Source organism: Cololabis saira, chromosome 6 (assembly GCF_033807715.1).
Source record: "Cololabis saira isolate AMF1-May2022 chromosome 6, fColSai1.1, whole genome shotgun sequence".
Taxonomy (NCBI): Eukaryota; Metazoa; Chordata; class Actinopteri; order Beloniformes; family Belonidae; genus Cololabis; species Cololabis saira.
In genome coordinates, this window is record NC_084592.1 from 26,469,560 (window position 1) to 26,489,655 (window position 20,096).

Sequence of the window (20,096 nt, forward strand, 5' to 3'; positions counted from 1 at the left end):
ACTGACAGCCCTAGTCTCAGTAACTATTGTAACCATGTCAAGAATAAAGTTGAAACATGCTATTATTATTATTATTATTATTATTATTATTAATTATTTATTTATTTTTTTAATTGTATTTATTAACATACAGTGCAAACAACGAGAAAAGACGACATCATTGTGTGTGTGTGTGTGTGTAAATAAGATGATGAAAGTAGATACATAAATTGAGAATATTAATTTCAGAGTAAACAAATAAATAATTATCATATAGAGTGGTGTAGCACGATATCATATAAATATAGCATAATAATATAGTTATATCCTAATATAACATAATTTTTATAAAATATTATAACATATAACCAAATGATATCACCATACTATAATATATAACAATATAATAATACTATAGTTTAACATCCCATTAAATTTCACAACTTAATATAATAATACACTATGAAACAATATATCATGATAATGCCAGGAATAATTATTAGAGTTAGATTTGGTGGTTTATGTTTTGCAATGAGGGGTGAGGTCAGACCGGGGCGTCAGGGAAGAGAGCAGGAGGCCCCCACCAGACTCCAGTTGCCCGACTGTGAGCCCCAGCAAGAGGCAAACATGCTATTATTTTAAACAAAAATAAGTAAAACATTCTGCAACACTCATTCAAATACTTTCCTTTATATATTTTGTACACTGGCAAATAAAATGACTATAAATGCTTTGGAACCAGGGTGGGCACAAAAATCTCTGTCGAGGTCCTAAATTACATCTAAAAGAGGTTTATTTTAAAATAAATACATAGAACAAATACAACAATTAGCTACTCTGACATTTATGTTGGATTATGTACCAATTCTGAGCCTGAACACATGCACAGTAGCTGATGTCTGTCAAAACACTGAACTGCTTGAAAATGACAAAATGTACCTCTGAAAGGCCTTATCTGCTACTTTTAGTGGAAAATGTTAAATGTAAAACTGCTGAGGGTAAATATTTTACACACGAGACCTCGATAAATCTGTTGGCATGGAGTGCTATAAAGCCTCGTCTGCGCACCGAATAGCACCACCAGCTAAGCACCTGAGGAGCGGGCAGCCACGTTTTTTATTAATAAATCAGATGGGTCAGTAAACCTCCTATATGAACATTTACGTATTAAACAGGTACCATAACTATCAAACTGGTCAGCTTACACACACTAACTGTTTAACTATTAGCAGTTAGCTATTAGCCATATTAACCGTTAGTGAAATAGGACTGTATAATTAATTGCATTTTAATGGACAAATATTTTTATTAAGTCTAAGATTCTAATTAGTCAAAAATGTAAGTTTACGATAGAGATGTTAGTATTTTTATGTGAAGACTGAGGAATGCTTGCTACTTCCAGAAATTAGCAAAATTGGGCAAAATAATTACGATTAATTATTTTCCCTGATCGAGCAGTCCTACTGTGATGTTGTGACTTTGGATTATGATTAATTATAAAGTGGTAATATGGGCTCTACACATTGAAAATGTTATCAGTCCTGATTCTTTGAGTTCCAGATGTGTGTGTATTTAGCACATCAGAACTTATATATACCTGAAGAAGGCCAAAAGTTAGTGACACACTGATTACAAGTGTGTATTTTTAGCAACAATTTTGAAAATGTCAAAGCAAAGCAGGCACCTGAACAGTTCTGCCCCGTTCTATTAAGTGTAAACTGAAGCAAGATGACATCTGAAAGGTCTTTACACTTTTTGTCCTCTTGCTGTTTTCAGCGAACCTTTTTTACAAAATTGTTTATGGTTGGTAATAAATTCATGAGCACCTCGCTCTTTACAAGAACACAGACTAGCCTTGCTTTCTCCTCACACAAGGTGATTTCAGACTTTTTTACTACGTCGTTCCTCAATGAGTTGTGCTTCCCCTTGTAACTCCCTGAAGACTTCAATGTCGTCTTACCAAGACTTTGCTGCATTATATATATATATATATATATATATATATATATATATATATATATATATATATATATATATATATATATATATATATATATATATATATATATATATATATATATATATATATATATATTCAGACTTTTAGAAAGTAGCTAGACAGGAAACTTGGTAAGATGGGCAACAAAGAGTGATAAGCCAGGACTTGAACCTGGACCGCCTACGCAAGAGCAATAACCTCTGAATACATTGCGCTTGCTCAACCAAGTGAGCTAACCAGCACCCTGTCTTCTTTACTTTTAAGGGTATTTTTTTTAAATGTTTTGTCAATGTGTCTTGCTGAGGTAGGTCTTAGACTACTGCAGACAAAAAACTCTTAATATATTGTTATTTTCCTCACATGGTATAAAAACTGGTACTGATTATCAGGTATTTTCCTAGATATTGACATCAAGATTGAAATTTAAGTAGTGTGAAAAACTTTGAAGTAAATGCTTTAATGAAAAAACGATCAGCATGGTTACATGCACATCTAAAGCAAACTATTGGCAATAATCAAGCTATACATGAAGAGAATCGAATTATTGATTGAGGTGCCTTTTTTTTCTACCTGCCATTGTTTGTTTATGTTATGTAATAACAAGGGTGGTCAAGTTCTGGGTTTCTGGAAAGCGCCAAGAAACAACTGGTTATAATAGATGGTATATAAATAAAATTGAATTGAATTGAATTGAATTGAATTGAATTCGATTCTATGATGCTAGGTGTTGATACACATTCTTCCGGTTAGTGAGAACAATTCGTAAACAAATGAGATTTGAAGCAGACGTAGAAGGAGGACAACAACACGTGAAGAAATGGACGCCAACAATGCAGAAGCTCTGTACATTTCTCTCACACTAAGCCTGGTAGTTCTTCGGTGTTCCTCGTCCTCTTCTTCTTCTGCTACTGAGTTGTTGAGATGCCTTGACTGTTGTTATTCCCGCTTCCGCGGTCTCAGGGAAGGGTCACAGGCCAGTCAGAAGCTTGACTAACCGTAGTTTCCATACATGCCGGAATAACTTGAATTAGAGCAGCATTATCTGGCTCTAATAGCTTGATTTCAAGAACTCCAGTTCGGTTTAACTACAGCCCAGCTAAGGTGTACATGGCTTTTGAAAATTCGATATCAGTCGGACTAAGGTAATAATTCGACTTTCTGTGCTCCAGGTGTAAAGAGATCTGTAAAGGTGTAAAGTAAACCTGTCCTTAAAACAGCAGAGTTGTGAATATGTAAGCTAGCTTTCCTGTGTTTGAGAGGACACAACTGTGCAACTGCCATAAATAATGAACATTTCATCAAGTTAGTGATGACAATTTCAGTTTTATGTTGTTGTTTTGGTGTTTAGTTTTATGTGCCCTCTTTAATGTAGTATTAATAATGACTTTTCTCTCAGAGGGCCTTTTGTTGTGTCACAGAAAAGCAAAACTGTAGAAAATTAAATTAATGATGGCTGAATGGCGTTTAGCTGCTTCAGTCGTCACTGTCACAGTCGTGTAACTTCCTGAGATGCTTGGATACAAAAGAGCTATTGTTAGCCTTATTATTAGCAACGCCATAATTTGATGTTTTGTAAAGTGGTGATTTGTAATCACTTTAACCAACAAAAGCCAAAGAAGCTCACAACTGATGTCATTTTTGCACCGCACCATTACATTGCATAGAATTATTTTGCATCAGTCTCTTATTACAGTAATTTATCTCTGCCGCTCACAGTTCCTGAGTCTTTGTGGTAATAAGATAGGTCTCTAGTTAAGGTTCAATAAGGTACAGACCAAAGGAAAGATTGTGGCTTAGTTTAAGCTTCATTCTCACAGCCTCAAATAGCTCTCATACACCCCGACCCCCTGCCTAAACAAACACCACAACTCCATATGCCACCTGCTTCCTGCATCGCTCCCTCTGTAGGGGCTCTGGATGCTAAACAGCTGCTCATATTTATTTTTTTTTAACAATTGATTGCTTGGCTTGCCTTAGTTTGCCATGTTGTATAATTACTATTATTATGGTTTCAAATTACTTTAGCACATTTCAGTTTTTTCTGTCATACAAATTCAACATTATAAGGGTTTTTATGAGTCAACACATTGGTCAGAAATTCACTTTCTAAGGGCCATCTCTCATTACAGAAGACCAGAACCAGAGATCTGCTCCTGATTCATTCGCTAATAAGTTAAATCTCCTTATCCAATTTGCCGTATTTTTGTTATAGCCTCTTAAGCAATCCCTGTATTCTTGTTAGCCAGAGCAGGAGCTCATTTGCCACGCTGACTCATCACCTGAATAAAAGAATAAATATAAGAGTCTAATAATAAATAGTTCTTCATCAAAGATCGATGTCGACTGTTTTCTGCAGCTTCAGATTAGAGGCTGAGAACAACAGATTGGTATGAACACTTCACAGACTTAGAACATCAAGGATGCATAATAAATAGCTTAGTGCCAAAAATATCACAGCTAACAACTATTTATGGAATAAAAGGAATGAGGGATGCACATTTCCATGTTTAAAATCCTCTCAAACACTGCCCTGAATGTGATGGGTTTGTGACCAGCGGAGAGCGTAGTCAGTCAGACACATACAGGGTTTTAGTACCAGAGCTGGAGGATGGCACTTGTGAGATTAGTTATCGCTAAATTCATCCATACTGGCATATATCAACAGCTATTAAAAGGATTAACTGTTCATGTTATAAAGAAGGTAGCGCTGCATGATTTCTCTGTCTTTTTCTTTTTTTACCACTGTTGGATAGCTGTAATCTACTGCCACAAACTCCTGGTGATTTTTTTTTTTTTTTTGGAACTGCATTTCATGATAAACTTGGTGGGATTGAAACACATTTTGTGAAAGAGTTTATTTTCCTGTCAGAGAGTCTTAATTATCTGTCTGACATTTTCTGCTCCAAAGCCAGATCACTGTTGACATGTTTCTTTACTGACATAACGGCTATTTTTGGACGACTTACTATGAAATTTGGTACGTACAGTCAAGCTCTGTCAAATATTTTGCTCTGGGTTTATGACTACCCAATATATTGCAATATAATGCAATATACCGCTAGTGAGCTTAGTGAGTATGTATGTGCAACCTCTGATGATGGAGAGTATATCTGTCAGCTGTCACATTCTCTACAAGCTGATTTACTTTTGTTTAAGCAATTCTTAACTTTCTCTGTGTTCATTACATTACATTTGATTATAACATGTTGTTAAATTTGATTCAAACCTTAATTTATTTAAGCCAGAACATTTAATCAAATTCAGTGAGTATTTCCTCACCATCCACTAGGATTTATTTATTTTTTTTACGTTCTTCATAAGAGATAAGAGATTTTATTGTCTTTGTGCATACAATGTACAATGTAATTTGATCAGAAGAAGCCACCAATCAGCAGCTATGCAAATAAGAATAGAAATAGATAAAAATACTTTTAAGAGGAAAACAAAGTGTGCAAACATGGCTCCAGCCAGTCACCAACAGGGTGAAGAGTTAGGCTAGTTCATTGCCCTCCAGTTCAGCTCAGGAAACCTGAAGTTACATAAGTAACTTTGGTTCTGAGTCCCTGGATGACTGCCAGTCACACAGGTCACCCTATCCCTCCTCGGCACGAGAAGATCTTGTGGGACTGGATGTTGGTATTTATAGAGCAAAGGCAAAGGTAGCTGACAAGTTATGTATGCTACTTTGGTAATAAAACCTCGACCTGCACAGAAGACACATCCACTTTTTTCTTATTTTTTTTACTCCCACTGGCAGTCAGGAGGGGTGGAGACAGAACGTGCGAGGAGCTAGCTCTGTGTGTAATGTTGATGTTTTGTTTCTAATATTGTAAGATGTGACATCATTTAGAAATTGCTTACCCCACCTTTAAACCTGGGTAGATGTTGGAAAAACATGTAAGTCTGCAAGGTTTTGAAAACAAACAGTTAAAAAGCACAACCTCCTTTCTTCAGACCTGCCTCCAAAGCTGCACCTTCAAAACACACTCATTTGTGATGCCTGAGAAGCCAACAGGTCAATAACGTTACCAGGGTCACTCTCTATGAGCTGCCCTATCCCAAGATGTAGGCGGATATTGAAAATGGGCTGATAGTATGAGAGCAGGCTTCCCCGCTCCCTGTATCTTACCCTTGCATTGTCATATGGCTATATTTTCTGGCACCGCTCATCATTTCAGGATAAGGAAGGAGAAGTATTTGCAAATGGAAGCACCAGTTTTGCTTTAAACACAGTTTTTAGCATGATAAAGTAACATTTTTGGGATATCAGATATAATAACTGTGAGATCAAAACAACAACATGCTTATATAGCTCCTTTTCTCGTCCAAGGACCACTCAAAACAAATTTATCCAGATCTAAAAATATCTATGATGCATGTTGGTGGGTCGCCAGTGTATGAAACCAAACATAATGCAGCTATGGGGCACGATGAGGAGCCAAGCGCTGACGGGTAAATTCAGTCAGGACAATTGATAGTAAAACAACACAGTTTCTATGCTTTGTCATGGTTTAGTGTTGTGTGATTTACAATTGATTTTAATCAATTTGATATCAGTCGACAAACGTAGGCAGTTTTTTTGTTATTCTCTTAAAACAGAGCAAATTTCATACGTGGTAAGATCCTGGTGAGGGATACAGCAGCATCTGTACCGTTTATGCCGGACAACACATTTTTTGTAACAAAAGCTCATCATTTTTAAGAAGTCATACGTTGGAACCGTCTGTCATCGATGTAATCTTATTATTTTTAATCTGCCCCAAACCTCCAGTCTTTTAAGTCTAACTCCCCCATTTTCAGTCAATCAAACTTTATTTGTACCGCACTTTTCACACAGTGTTTTACAGGATTAAAACAGAAGCAGGAGAAATAGCCCTGTGACACTCACCAACACTCACATAGCCCCGTGTCAACAATGTTAGTCAAAACAGAGCAGAAGTGAAGGAAAAGCCCCCTTATTTTATCTTAAGGACCATGTAAGTAAAAATTGATAATTTTACGCCACTCTCCCCTACTGTCAGTTTTTCTTTTACATGTTAAAAATATAAACAGATTAGCCAATATGGGAGTATAATCACGTGATTAAGAACTGGAGATCTGAACAGCTACATACAGATAAGTCAAGCTGTGCACAAGGAAACCAAGAAGAAGCACATAGATGATGAGATAAATGTAATATCTAGAGTTTAAAATCTACAACATAGTCACCATTCGCTGTACTGTAGTCAAGCTATAAGATAGATGTAAAACAGGTTATTTAAAGGGATTTGCATAATTGTTTATTAGTTTTGTATGCTGAATGACATGTCTGAGTTACCGCCCTGAAAGTCCTGCACTCATTTCCTGGTGAGAGTCACTTGGTGAGGTCAGAAGCCGATGCATCAGCAGGATGTGATTTGATGTAGAAGTATGTACTCCCCAGAGGGCGAAATCTCTAAGAGGTTGTGTCCTAATTCCTTCCAACATCAGTGCCACAGGGTGAAGTGCTGCCTTGATTATCCCAAATTACACCCCCCAACCCACCCGCACGCCCAAAAGGAAGACATGTAATTAAACTATTTACACTACAGAGTCTTCATCTTTGAGAGGGCCCCCAAGTAAACACACACTAGTTTAGTTTTTCTTCAGCATCTGAGTCATTTCTGAAATGCCAAACTGTCTCTTCAGTGACACTGATGCAGAGAAATAGCAGCGTAGTGAGCGCACTATTATATGCATAATTGGAAATACATGTCTAATGTGGACCAGATTATATCATCTAGTGGCATCTGCAATGACCGATGTACTGTACCTTCTTTATAAAACACACATTGGTAATACTGTATGAATCACTCAGAACAAACTGATAGTACTGGACATTGATACAGAAACTCTTTTACATGTTACTATTACACATAACGCTGTAGTCTTTCTATTTTTGTAGACTTGCTTCTATATTATGTATAATTTGAAGCCTGAGAGAGTTTGATGCAGAGGGCAGGAGGGAAAGAAAAGCTCAAATAAGACTGCAAACTATGCAGAAAAAAAAATCAGCAAATATTTAATGCATGAGCTAAATCAGCACTTCAGCATCAGCAGCATTTCAGAAGTCCACAACCGTTGCATGTACAATTATAAGATTATTAATTTCTCATCTGAATTAGAAGCCAAACAGCAGTCAGGTGAAAAATTAAAGTACCTCCTCCTTCAATTTTAAAGCTTTTAATGCCAAAACATTATAAAAAGTGCATCTGGTTCTCACCGGGTCTCATGATCTGCACAACTAGTAAAAGTACAACCCAAAATGAATAACAATGCATGATACTCCGTGTTATTATTTATTTAGGAAAAACTCATCCAAAATGCACAGGCAGTATCTGAAAGCTGAGTTTAACCTTAACTGTTTGCATAGGAGAAGGTTAACAAACAGCTAGATACTGCTAGTCAAATGCAATTGATTAACTGATCATCTAGAAAAGCAGAGGTTCTGGCAGTTCGCTGGTCTGGAGAATTCAGTTCTGAGTTAACATAATACCAAGGAGGACGGACATCAGCAATGATCTTAAGGAAGAAACTGGTGCTGCTGAACACACTGGGAAGGATTATAATGCCATTTTCCAACAGGTTTGAGTCATTTTTCATTGAGATAGATAATAAGAAGCAGAAAGCATTCAAGGCAGTTGGCAATCTTCCCAGTAGTGAAAATGCAAGGAAGTTCACCCCAAGGTTAGACCATACAATGCTCAGAAGCATTGCTTGTCAGACCCTAAGGGCCTCATAAAAAAGATTAAATATTAAAGTTCATGGCCGTAAAATTAGAAAAACTACTGTACAAGTGTTGCCTGTTTGAAATGTTACCAGGAGACAGCAGTTCTTAGGTTTGCAGACGTTCATCTGAACACGTCACAAGACCTCTGGGTCAATCATGGCTCAGGCCAAAATGGCGATGTGAATGCACAATACCACATTTAGTGAAAAACAAGCAAAGTGTATTAATATGAGAACCAAAAGTGACATAATTAAAAATAAAAGCAGAAGTACATATATTTAGTTTTTCCTTTTCCTTTTACATGCATTCCCTGATTTTACATTCCCTCATCCGTTCTTTTTACTTTACCTTATGCATTTCTGCCTCATTATGCAAATGAGGAGGGCGGGCCTTCTTGGTCCAGCTCCTCTACTATTGGTTAATAAACGGGAAGAAGCAGGATCGGGCCAAAATGAAGACTATTGCGCAACCGGTGGTGACACACTGGGATAAACATACATATACATAATGTATGTATAATGCTGCCCTCACTACTTTTTTGTTTACACAATCAGCCCTCACTGAAGACTGAATATTGTCTAATGGGTGAATTTTATAAAAGGATCTATTAATGTTGTAGGGAAAGGTCGAAGGGACATTGTAAAACCAACAAAGCAGATAGTGTATATTAACTATAAATCTGGACATTATTATTATTATTATTATTATTAGTTTTAGTCTTTAGGTTGCGTGAGAGTCTTGATTTTGGCCAGCTCCTGCTTTTTCCCATTTATTGACCAATAGTAGAAGAGCTGGACCAAGGACAGCCCTCATTTGCACAACTTTGAGGCAGAAATGCATTAGTGCTTCTTCCACTCTAAAACCAGTAACGCATTGTAGAGTGCATTTTAAAAACAATCTGAGTAAAGGGGAGCATGAGGCTAATTAAGGCTTTTTATTTAGTTTGTGTGATGGGAGGATGAAGACGACACCCAGGCACATGATTTCAGTCTGTCTCCAGTAGCAAGGGTGAGGGCAGAGAAGATCTGGCAATTCCTTCATGGGTGCAACCCACAAATGCATTTTCCTTGCAAATGTGGCACCATTGAAGGGAAATAAAAAGGCTACTGCCAAGAATCATTGTTACAATGGCGGAATAATTGACCAAACAAAAAGTTAATTGGTTTTTGTGCTGAGCTAATATTGTCTGTGGTGGTTTTAGCTCCGCACCCATTCATGACAGAGACCACAGTAGAACTGTGACAGTGGACAGTGGAAACATGTGTTGGCTGTCAGAAACACTGGTGCCAAAGTCATCTTCACAAGCTTCATGCCAAACATCACCGCCATCACATATCTTCAAGACATCACTTAGTGCAGTGGTCCTCACTCCTGGTCCTCGAGAGCCGCTGTCCTGCATGTTTTTGATGTGTCCCTGCATCAACACACCTGATTCTAATTAATGGTCATCACCAAGCTTTCCTCCAGGTCTGCACAGTTCTGTTGGTGACACAGTCATCTGTATCAGGGTTTACTGGAGCAGGCAAAACATCAGAAACATGCAGGACAGCGGCTCTCGAGGACCAGGAGTGAGGACCACTGAGCGTGTCACCACCACATGATGTGAGATCAGGCTGGGAAGCAAAAACAGTTCACTAATTAGACAGGTTATGAGCCTCCTGCACATCATGGCACGCTTCCTCAGTCCCAGGCCTATCATCTGAGCTATGACATCACCTGTGAGGTCGCAGTTCAGATGTGAAACAAAAACTGAAGCATCATCTCATTCGTGTTGTCACTTTTTTCTAATCCACAGAGGCTATAACTCTAAAATTCAACCACAATGCAATAAAGGTCTGTCAAATGCTGCATTTACTGAGGTCTGACACACTGATGGACTTGTTGAATTTGAATAAGATCCAGTTTGTTAAAATAGGTAAAGACCAGACAAACGGGCTGACATCTCTTGATTTATTACTAATAGGCTTACTGTATGTTGTGTGCAACTTGCAAGATTTGATGCTTAAGAAATACAAACAAAGCAACGTGTAGCTTGTAGCAAAGAACAAACCCATCAGGTTTGTCAAAGGAGATTACATAGTGATGAGTAAATCACGACATGGCCTTACTGTACGGTTATAAAGTGGTGTATCGCTTTGAGGTACTTTTTCCATCTACTGTATGTTCCTGTTATGTAATGACTTTGTGTGCAAGTGCTGGAGGTCTTTATGTCTTAATCGTGAAAGAAAGTCTTTTAAGTCCAGCTGAGTTGAATAGATGAATAGGTAAAAGTCGTCACTGTGACAACAAAACTGGCCGCTGTTGATAATAGTTACTTTTGTACTCTGGAGAGGTCTTGTCCAAGGAACTGCATGTCACTGTGGAAACTAATGGAGGATCAAGTCTAAGAATAGAGGCCGCTCAGTGTAGTGAGCAAATAAGGATGTGCATTTACTGTAAAGCTTCTCGAAACAAACAAACACAAAAAAACCTCGCTATTTCCAGTCGTCCCAAGGGGACACATAGAAATGGGATGATTCATGAGACATAACCACAACAGGGTGTATTTTAAGAGTTTGAAAGTGATCTGCTGGTCAAAAAGAGTGAGCTATTGAATGATTTTTGCAGACCACTCGCATAAAATAAAAAACTGCAATGCAGCTTCCACAGAAAAGATTTTGAACAATCACAACAATTTTTAACCCTTTTAGAGACTTGTTGATGTTTTACTTTTCTATGTTTGTTTAGTGACAAAGATTTGCTAATTCTAAAAAGAAAAAAAGTCAAAGACACCATGGGCCTGATTTACTAAGATCCTAAATAAAGAGTACTAAATTGCGTGTGCACTGAAAAAGTTTGCACGTGCTGTTGTTGTGTGTTTTGCGGGTGATCAACTAAGAATGCTTGCGCAATTGATAACAGGTGCAAACTGCAGTATTTAAATGAGGTGTTGCGTGTCTTACGGTTTGCGCCATGGAGAGTCTGGATGGAAAGCAGGATAGTCGCAAGCGCAAAATGAAATTTGACGAGTTGGAGTTAGAGATATTGGTGGAAGAGGCAAATAAACACATTCATGAACTACAGCAAAGAAATTTAAACATTACCAAAAGAAACGCAATATGGGAGAAAATCTGCGATAGAATAAATGCAGTTGGTAACACAAAAAGAACGGCAGATGAGGTTAAAAGAAGGTGGCAAGATATGAGGCGAAGAACTAAAGAAAAAGTGGCCTTTAATAAAACTTGTGCAACCATTTTTAAAATAGCATGCAGCAGAATAAAGACTCTCTCTCTGCGTATTCTTTGATTTTGGCGATGTTGCCTCCTTGCCACACTAACAGCAGCCATCGGTGCGTAATGCTGGGCAGATTAGCACCTTCCTTTCGAACGTATTAAATACAGACGCAATCACAATCCCCGCAATTACTTTCAGTCTTGGTAAATCTCATTGCGTGTGGTAAATGAACCTATTTGCATTTTCCCCTCCCAGTATTTAGCGCTTTCTGGCGGGTACGCCCCATATTGACTATTCATCAGGGCAAAAGTACTAAATGAACAGCGTGTGCTATTTTGCTCATTTGAGAGGCGCAGTCCTCTTTGCACGCTGTTAGTAGATCAGCTTGCACATTGGTTTGCAGGTGATGTCAAGTTTGCACACGTTTTTACGCACGCAAACCTTTAGTAAATCAGGCCCCATGTGTTTCAACACCAGCAGATGAGGTGTGAAGCCTCCTGAATCATCACTACTGATGAAGGACTCCATCTGTTGGCCGTTTACTGGGTAACACATTCATGGTTGTGCTTTTTCTGAAAGAGTAACATAAAAAAAATTACAATGGTGAATTCACTTTGGGAAATTTTAATTCACATTTCCCATTGGGGGTGGGCCGGGGAGCATTTAAAAAATGCCAATTAGAAATTGTATTTCCTTTTCAGAACCATAAACAACAAACTGATAGAGCAAGTAAAGTGATGGGATATAAAAGTAAAAGGAGTGGGGTGTAGACGGACTGATGAGAAGCTGACTGAGGTTAAAGTAAGAAGAAAGAAAGAAAGTTTTGTGTCACGTGACCTACATGAGATGACTTTTTCTTAAATCCATACCTCCTTATGTTTTTTTTAAACATATTAATTATCCCGAAACATACCAAACTCTTTTTGAAATGTGTTGCAAACCTGAAAAGCAGGAAATAGTAGAACGTATCACCTGTCAGTTTTATGATTTATCTCTCTGTTCAGTTTTTGTTCTGAAGCTTCCACCAATATCCCATGACCCTCCTTGGTGGACAGATGTTACCCACTTGGTATGAAACTTTATAGCTAATGAATGCTGAGCTTTAAAGAATATTCTTCACATCAACCCAGTTTCTGATGACATTGCCCAATCGACCCAGTCAAACGTCATTGGTGGATTTTTGATGCAAATGTGCTGTAATAGCCCACATCTACCACAAGATGGCAGTATTGACCTGCTGTATACATCCCGCCAGCTCTCCTAAAACAGAGAAGTTTACGGTTTAAAACGTTTTTATCAGCAGTAATATTATTTTTAGGTTAGACACACATTTCTCTTTTGTTTTTTTTAAGTGGAAAAGTAAATATAAAGTGTGGAAAGTGAAAAAAAAAAAACAATTTAAATACATTATGACGCTTAATGAAATGAGGTTTCAACATAGTTATTTTGTGTTGTACGAACATGTGGAGCACAGGAAGAAGCGGACAATGTTGTTTTGTGTTTTATAATTGAAAAAAGTAAAATTTGTTCCTCTTTTCATCATTGAACACATCCTATGGGCCATTTCAACAATGATGATGACAGGAACTTAATGTCAGAACTGCTCACTGTAGGCTACACAATGTTCACGGAGACCTGTTCCAGGTAAAAGCTAACATGTTACCAATGAAATGTATGACAGCTGACCAGTTGGCGGTATAATGTGTGCTTTTAGACACTTGAATGAAGCAAGACTATTAGTACTCTTGAAAACTGGATATATTGACTGTGAAAACTCACTGTTGTTTCAACAGAACTTATGTAATGTAGATGCCAAGGCCGGTGGGTGGTGGTAATCATGCTGACTGACGACATCCATCCATTTTCTGCAGCTTAGACAGGTGCTCCAGGTGTCCTCCCCTGCAGCTCCTGGAAAGTCTAGAAAACTGTCTGAGAAGAAACCTGATGAACACCATTTTATTTAATCTCAGCTCCTTTATTAAATCTGAGCCATCTTTCAAGTGAATATAGTTTAGTCTATTTTAACATAACAACACGTGTCCATAGCCTTGCTGTTCTGTAGCACTGCATAGTAAATTTGAAATGATGCAGTGTGACGGGCAAACTGAGTCACAGTGAGCCAAACCTGTGGCTGAAGGCTACTATCCAAACAAAAAAAAATACTTATCAGCACTTGTTATGTCTGAAGCAGACCAAATGTTAACAGAAGAGTTTGCCAGTGTACCGGTGATTGCAGTTGGCATCATCAGCATCATAAACCGAACATAAACCTCTCTTTTTAGCGCATGTATTTCTAAATTACATCTGCTTCTGAAAGCAGATTAACTGAATAAATCCAGCTTCTAGATACAAATCAGTTTCCAAAATGATACTTCAGCCCGAGGCCCTGTCTAAAAGGTGGCGAAACAGGTGTCGGTCTTGTTCAGAAACTACCTGTCAAACTGTGCAGTTACAGAGAGGGGAGGATGTCTGGTGAGCAGATGTGCTGTATCTTTAAAATCTGTATTGGGATTATGTTTTGGTGCAAGATTAACAACAAACTAACTATGTTTACTCCTCTGCCCTACAGCTACGCCGCCGAGTCTGATCCACAATAATAATCCCCGGCAGGAGAATAAACAACGTCTGATTGCGGAGGGAAGAGAGAGGGTGAAGTCTCAGTAGGTTGGGCTGCAGATGGTGACACTGCAGCAGCACTTCTCCAGGTAGTGGTTGCACACTAACAACCAGTCCACACACACACACACACACACACACACACACACACACACACACACACACACACACACACACACACACACACACACACACACACACACACACACACACACACACACACACACACACACACACACACACACTACTTACTGGTCTCAAGATAGTTTTTCAAAGACATTTACTAAAAGCCTTATTTTAGACTTAGAGGGTAAATATAATCTTTTTTTCTGTGCTTGATTGCATATATTTTGTAAAAATTTCACCATAAAATAATCCGATCACTTAGTTTTGAGAAGCCTGAGTTTGAAAATGTTTATTTGGCTGAGTGGTTCAGATTATCAATCCTCCTCATCCTTCAGTCCTAACGTCACATCATGCTTGACCTCGGAGTTGCCCGGCACAAAAGCATAAACAGTTTACAAATGACTTCACAAACCCTCTGTGATGTCACCTAGAGGTTTCTGATGAGTAGTTTGGATGTCTGTTTTGCGAAATGTCATCTTGGCATTTGGACTGAGCAAGCCTGGAAGTCAGTTGCAGGTATTCTCACACCTCACCCCTGTTCTTGAAAGGTTAACGCTGCTTTGCATTCTTGTTGATCACATCTGTTCATCCAGCTTGGTTTCAGATGTCGCTACTGAAGCAACATCTGAAATGATGATTGTCAGATCTAAAACGATGACTGCTGGAGCTGTGGCCGGAGCTCCACTGGTGCTGATGCTGCCGTCCATCCGTCAGCCTGACGGCTGAGCAGAGCCGTGGTCAGGCCCTGCGGGACCAGCTGACAGCAGCAGCAGTCAGACTGTTGTCGCTCAGCGGCTTTTGTTCAAAACCAAAGTCTGCTTCAGCTGCCAGCTCGGCCCCCAGCCAAAAGTCAGAGCTAGCTGGCTACCAGTCTTTGACCAGCTGTTCCAGGCCAGTCCAGGACCCTTTAGGCCAAGGTTGCACTGGTCTGTTAAACAAGCCATATCTTCAAAATAAGATATTCTGCTCTCTCTGCTCTAATTGTTTAGCTAACATGTGAAGTTCAACGAAAATGTTAGGCGCTGAGTAGCAAAAGTGAGAGAGAAAGCCATTTGACACCATAGACTGCAATGTAGCTGAAGTGTCCCCTAATTGTACATAAACTTGTGGCTTTATGTAATTTTAACTAATGAGATACATAAATAATTCACCCCCATTACAGTTTTCATTACTATATCTACAGTTTGAGGACAAAACCTTTTCTCTTTTTTTTTTTTTTTTTTACTTCAAACCGGGTTGTAAAAATGTTTATTTCTGCTGCAAAGTTGGATATTTTAACCCGAGAATCAGTGGGGATTGACTCGCTTTTGGAGCAATCCCCAGTGGTCAGTTAATGAACTGCAACTTTTCTTCATGAAAGGCCTCAACCAGGAAGTTGAAAAGTAGACGCTGTGTTTATCTCACATTTGGATGAAATGACAATTTCAGATGAAAACAAGTCTATGATTTTACTGTATAGCAGAAAAAACGGATTTTACTCAGTTACATGAGTTTTTGTACCTGTGTTACCAAACAAAGCATTGTTAAGGTGGTTATGATTTTTTTTTCCTGTCCAGGTAACCCTTGGATTCATATTTATCCAGTACAATATTTTTGTGCTGAGTCATTATTCCTCCAGAAGGAGTTGATTTCATATTCACCTCTTTCAAAGGCTTGAAACTTGACAAACAGCCACAACCTAATGACAAACTGTTGGACCAACCACACCCGACCGCCAGAGTTAACCAAAATCAATCATTAGGTTACATGATAATGAAATTTGATATGTAATAGCACCCTGCAACAGTGCAAGATCACTAATGCGTCTCTGTTTATTGATGTTCTGTCCTTGATTGTGATAAAGAGACCTAATAACCAAATATAATGTCCTGCCAGCTGTTACGCTGACAGAACTTCATGACCGTAGTTCAGCAGTATCTGCATCTGCTCAGCAATGTGTGAGATTAAATCCAGACCATTTGTGGCTTCAAGGTGATTCACCTCCTGCCGTGAGGAAGAAATACGATTCAGCTCCCGGTTTCCAAAAAAATTAAAATTGCTATATTTCTTTTCCTCTTTTTTTTTACCGATGCATGTGTCTGTCAAAAATCTAACAACACACATATATGTTCATGAAGCTTTTAAATAAATGTTCATATACATTTGTTTTTTTAAATGTAGATATATTTTAATATTTCATGTGACCTTATTCTGAGTCACAAACAATTTAGCCATTTTTAGTAAATCCTGCTGTTCCCCTGGAATACTAATTTACTGGCCTCTGAGGACCACTAAGTGGTTCTGGTGAGGCTCCCGAGTGTGTCTTCTAATTCATTTACTAAACAACTTTAACATAGAAAACAGGAAGAAAGAAAGAAAAAAAGAAAAAACCCTCTGATGATCATAAAGCTTTGAAGGATTTCATATGAAATGAATCTGATTTTTGAACAATCCTAAAGACCTCAAATGTCTGAAACTATTTCGTATTCAAATCGATGTCTAAAATGTTGTACAGAAATGATCCAGTTTTTCTGGGAGTCTTCTCAAATGTGCCCTTATGCCTCGGTGTGCTAAAGATAAAGAGCGAGGGAGATAATAGCTCGGAGACGCTGCACCATTCAGCGCATTCTTGTGCTGTTTTTATTGAAGCAGTGGAAGGGGTCACATTGGTGCTTAATGGGGAAACTAGGACATTCATTCACACATTGTTATATGTGACGAGTGAGACTTTACAAAGTGTAGCCTGCAGCAAAATGTCAGTAAGCAGCATCATCGCTTTAAGCAAGAAGGAAGAGTCATTTCCACTTAGCCAAATATCTTCACGACCACTCGTCCAGTCCAACAAAGATACTGTAAATAAATGCTTGTGTGCAGGCACGACAAATGCTGTTTAACTTAGGATTGTGCAAGTTAAATCAGATGCAGAATTCATGTCCATTTGCATCATTGCATGCCACTTTTTTTCAAAGTATATTTACTTTTCTTGCAAACCCTTAGATTAATAAAGACAACAAGATAATTTATTTGGAAACACTGGCAGCTTACCCACAAATCAAACATTATCTTCCAAAATACCTCATGAGGAATTCTCATTAGCTCATCAGCAGTATTTATTTTCAAGGGGATGCATTATGAAAAAAAGAAAGAAGTTTTGATAGTCTTTAAGATTATTATTTAGGTATCTGAGGGGAATAGAAACAAAGCCATTCAGGTTTGCTGGGCACCATGATGTCACAGAACCAGCCCTGAGTGGAATTATCCAGTTTCCCCGTCCTTATCTCCACCCGCTGCTTCATGCTGCATTTTCCGATCCTTGAAATTGGGAAGGTTTTTGCATTTCATTTTGATATTGACAGCAAGTTCTCATCAGCAGTTACACAGTTCACTAAAGAAGTACAAGTTAACGATTACCTCTTCGTAGTATCTCTTTGTATATTATTTTGTTCTGACCAGGATGCTTTACTGGCATCTTCTTTTATCTTTTGGAAATTGGAAAATAGAAATTCAAATTTCTCACAAAACACACTATACGCAGCGCAGCTCCCATTACAATAATACTTTTGAAGGGGAGGGGGGCCGCTATGAAGGGTTCTCACCCGGGGAGTAATCCAATGTAGAACCACCACTGCCAGTGAATATTCATATTTACCTGTTTGTCCTCCGGCTCGTTGCGTTACGTAATCATGACGCAGGCCCTGACGAATGGACAGAGAAGCCCAGATTTGTGCAGCTTTTACATGACAAAGTGATTATTTCTTTAGACTGGTCCACCCCCCCCCCCCCCCCCACCAGCTGGCTGTTACATTGCCTCCATTTTCCTATATCTTTTGTGGTGCAACGATTGTCATGATGCTACTTCTCAGAGATATTGTGAGCTCTCGAGGATGCTTCAAAGGTTATTGAAGGTCATTTTATCCAACTCTTTAGTCACATAGTGAAAAACTGGAGAATAGCTTGATAATTATGCTTACAGATTAATTTTAAAAGCGGTCTCAGAAAGGCCCAAGGTATTCCTGATTCAAACCACTTATACTTTTTTAGTTCAAGCAGCTGTTTTATGTCAGTGTGTGACATCTTCCTCATTAGAATGGAGAGATGTTTTTTTTTAAACTCATGAAAGATGAATCTTGATTTTTATTTTTTTCCTTCCAACAACCATCATGTGTCACTTCATAAATGCACAGAAATGATTGCATTTTCCTCCTGTAACAGAACAGGTCCTGTGCCGTGTCTTCCAGATGCTGCTTGTCATGAATTTAAAGTTTCATAGCAGTTTCCATTTGGTGGCTACATGCAGTACCTGCTGTGTGGGTGTTGCCATTGGGATTTGAACCTCCAGCTCCTGCCTGTGCCAATCTAGACTTTGAGAAACACATGACAACATCTGAAATCCACTTCTACTGTGGGTTTCTACACCATGTGCTGCAGAATCCCAAAACCCATAGTAGAGGCAAAAGATACTCTGGAAGTAAAATATAGTGTATACACACACATATATATATATATATATATATATATATATATATATATATATATATATATATATATATATATATATATAAAAATAAATAAAATATAGTATATTGTATATACTGCAATGTCGATCAAGTTGACCTTAATCAGACTGAAACAGACTGAACAAATGTGGGTCCTGTCAGGTATTACATGTTTGTGTTGTGCCTTTTTAACACTTCAGAAGGAAACCTGTGAATCACTTTATATGAGATTTCATTTTAAGTCTATAGATTACAAAATATAATGAAACTCTTTCTCTGAAGTCAAAAATAACGATGATTTACCATCAGATATACAGTATTTACTTATTAGCTGAGCAAACAGCGAATCTCACACAATCAGCATGAAATTATGTCGTGTGAGAGTATTTTAATAAATATCATCAGCTTCACATTCCCTCTGTTTTACACCTTTGCTTCCAATTAGCTGACGACATTATCGAATCCAAAGGACCTAGAACATTACACGCAGCTGCAGATGCTGTTTACTTCTCAGTGCAGCATCTGCTTTGTCATGCACCATCATGTAAAGAGAAATTTGGTCAGTGACCCAAGTGCAAGCAAAGGTGGAGCTCCGTTAATAGAAAATTGTAAACAGAAAATAGCAGGCTGATATCGTTCGCAAAGTGAATGAGATTAACGTGGGCAGAAAGTAAACAGGGTTTGTCTGGGAAGCAAAATTCAGTTGCCCTAGTTCATCTTGTATGATAGAACATGCAAGTTTTAGGAATAATATTGCGGCTTCCTCTGCTGGTGGACGTGACCCCTCTCCCTCTGCTCAGCACCGTAGTGCCAGCACTCTTTCCAACTTCACCCTTACTCAGTGCAGTGACATACAGGAAGTAGTACAACAGCTGAGTTCTGCGACCTGCTCGCTTGATCTTATGCCCACTAAACTGTTCAAAGATGTTTTTAACTGTAT

At 38.3% G+C, this 20,096-nt stretch overlaps 1 protein-coding gene across 10 annotated transcripts in view; it reads left to right on the forward strand.

Moving 5' to 3' along the window:
• LOC133446071 (nck-associated protein 5-like) overlaps positions 1-20,096 on the forward strand; it is a 78,771-nt gene that overhangs the window by 10,238 nt on the left and 48,437 nt on the right. Inside the window, exon 2 of one of the 10 annotated variants that reach the window (XM_061723822.1) lies at positions 14,509-14,644. The exons of the other annotated variants lie outside the window; for them this stretch is intronic. Within the exon in view, the coding sequence (XP_061579806.1) occupies positions 14,616-14,644 (29 nt within the window). The 5' untranslated portion in view covers positions 14,509-14,615. The remainder of the gene's footprint in view (positions 1-14,508; positions 14,645-20,096) is intronic. 10 annotated transcript variants of the gene reach the window in all.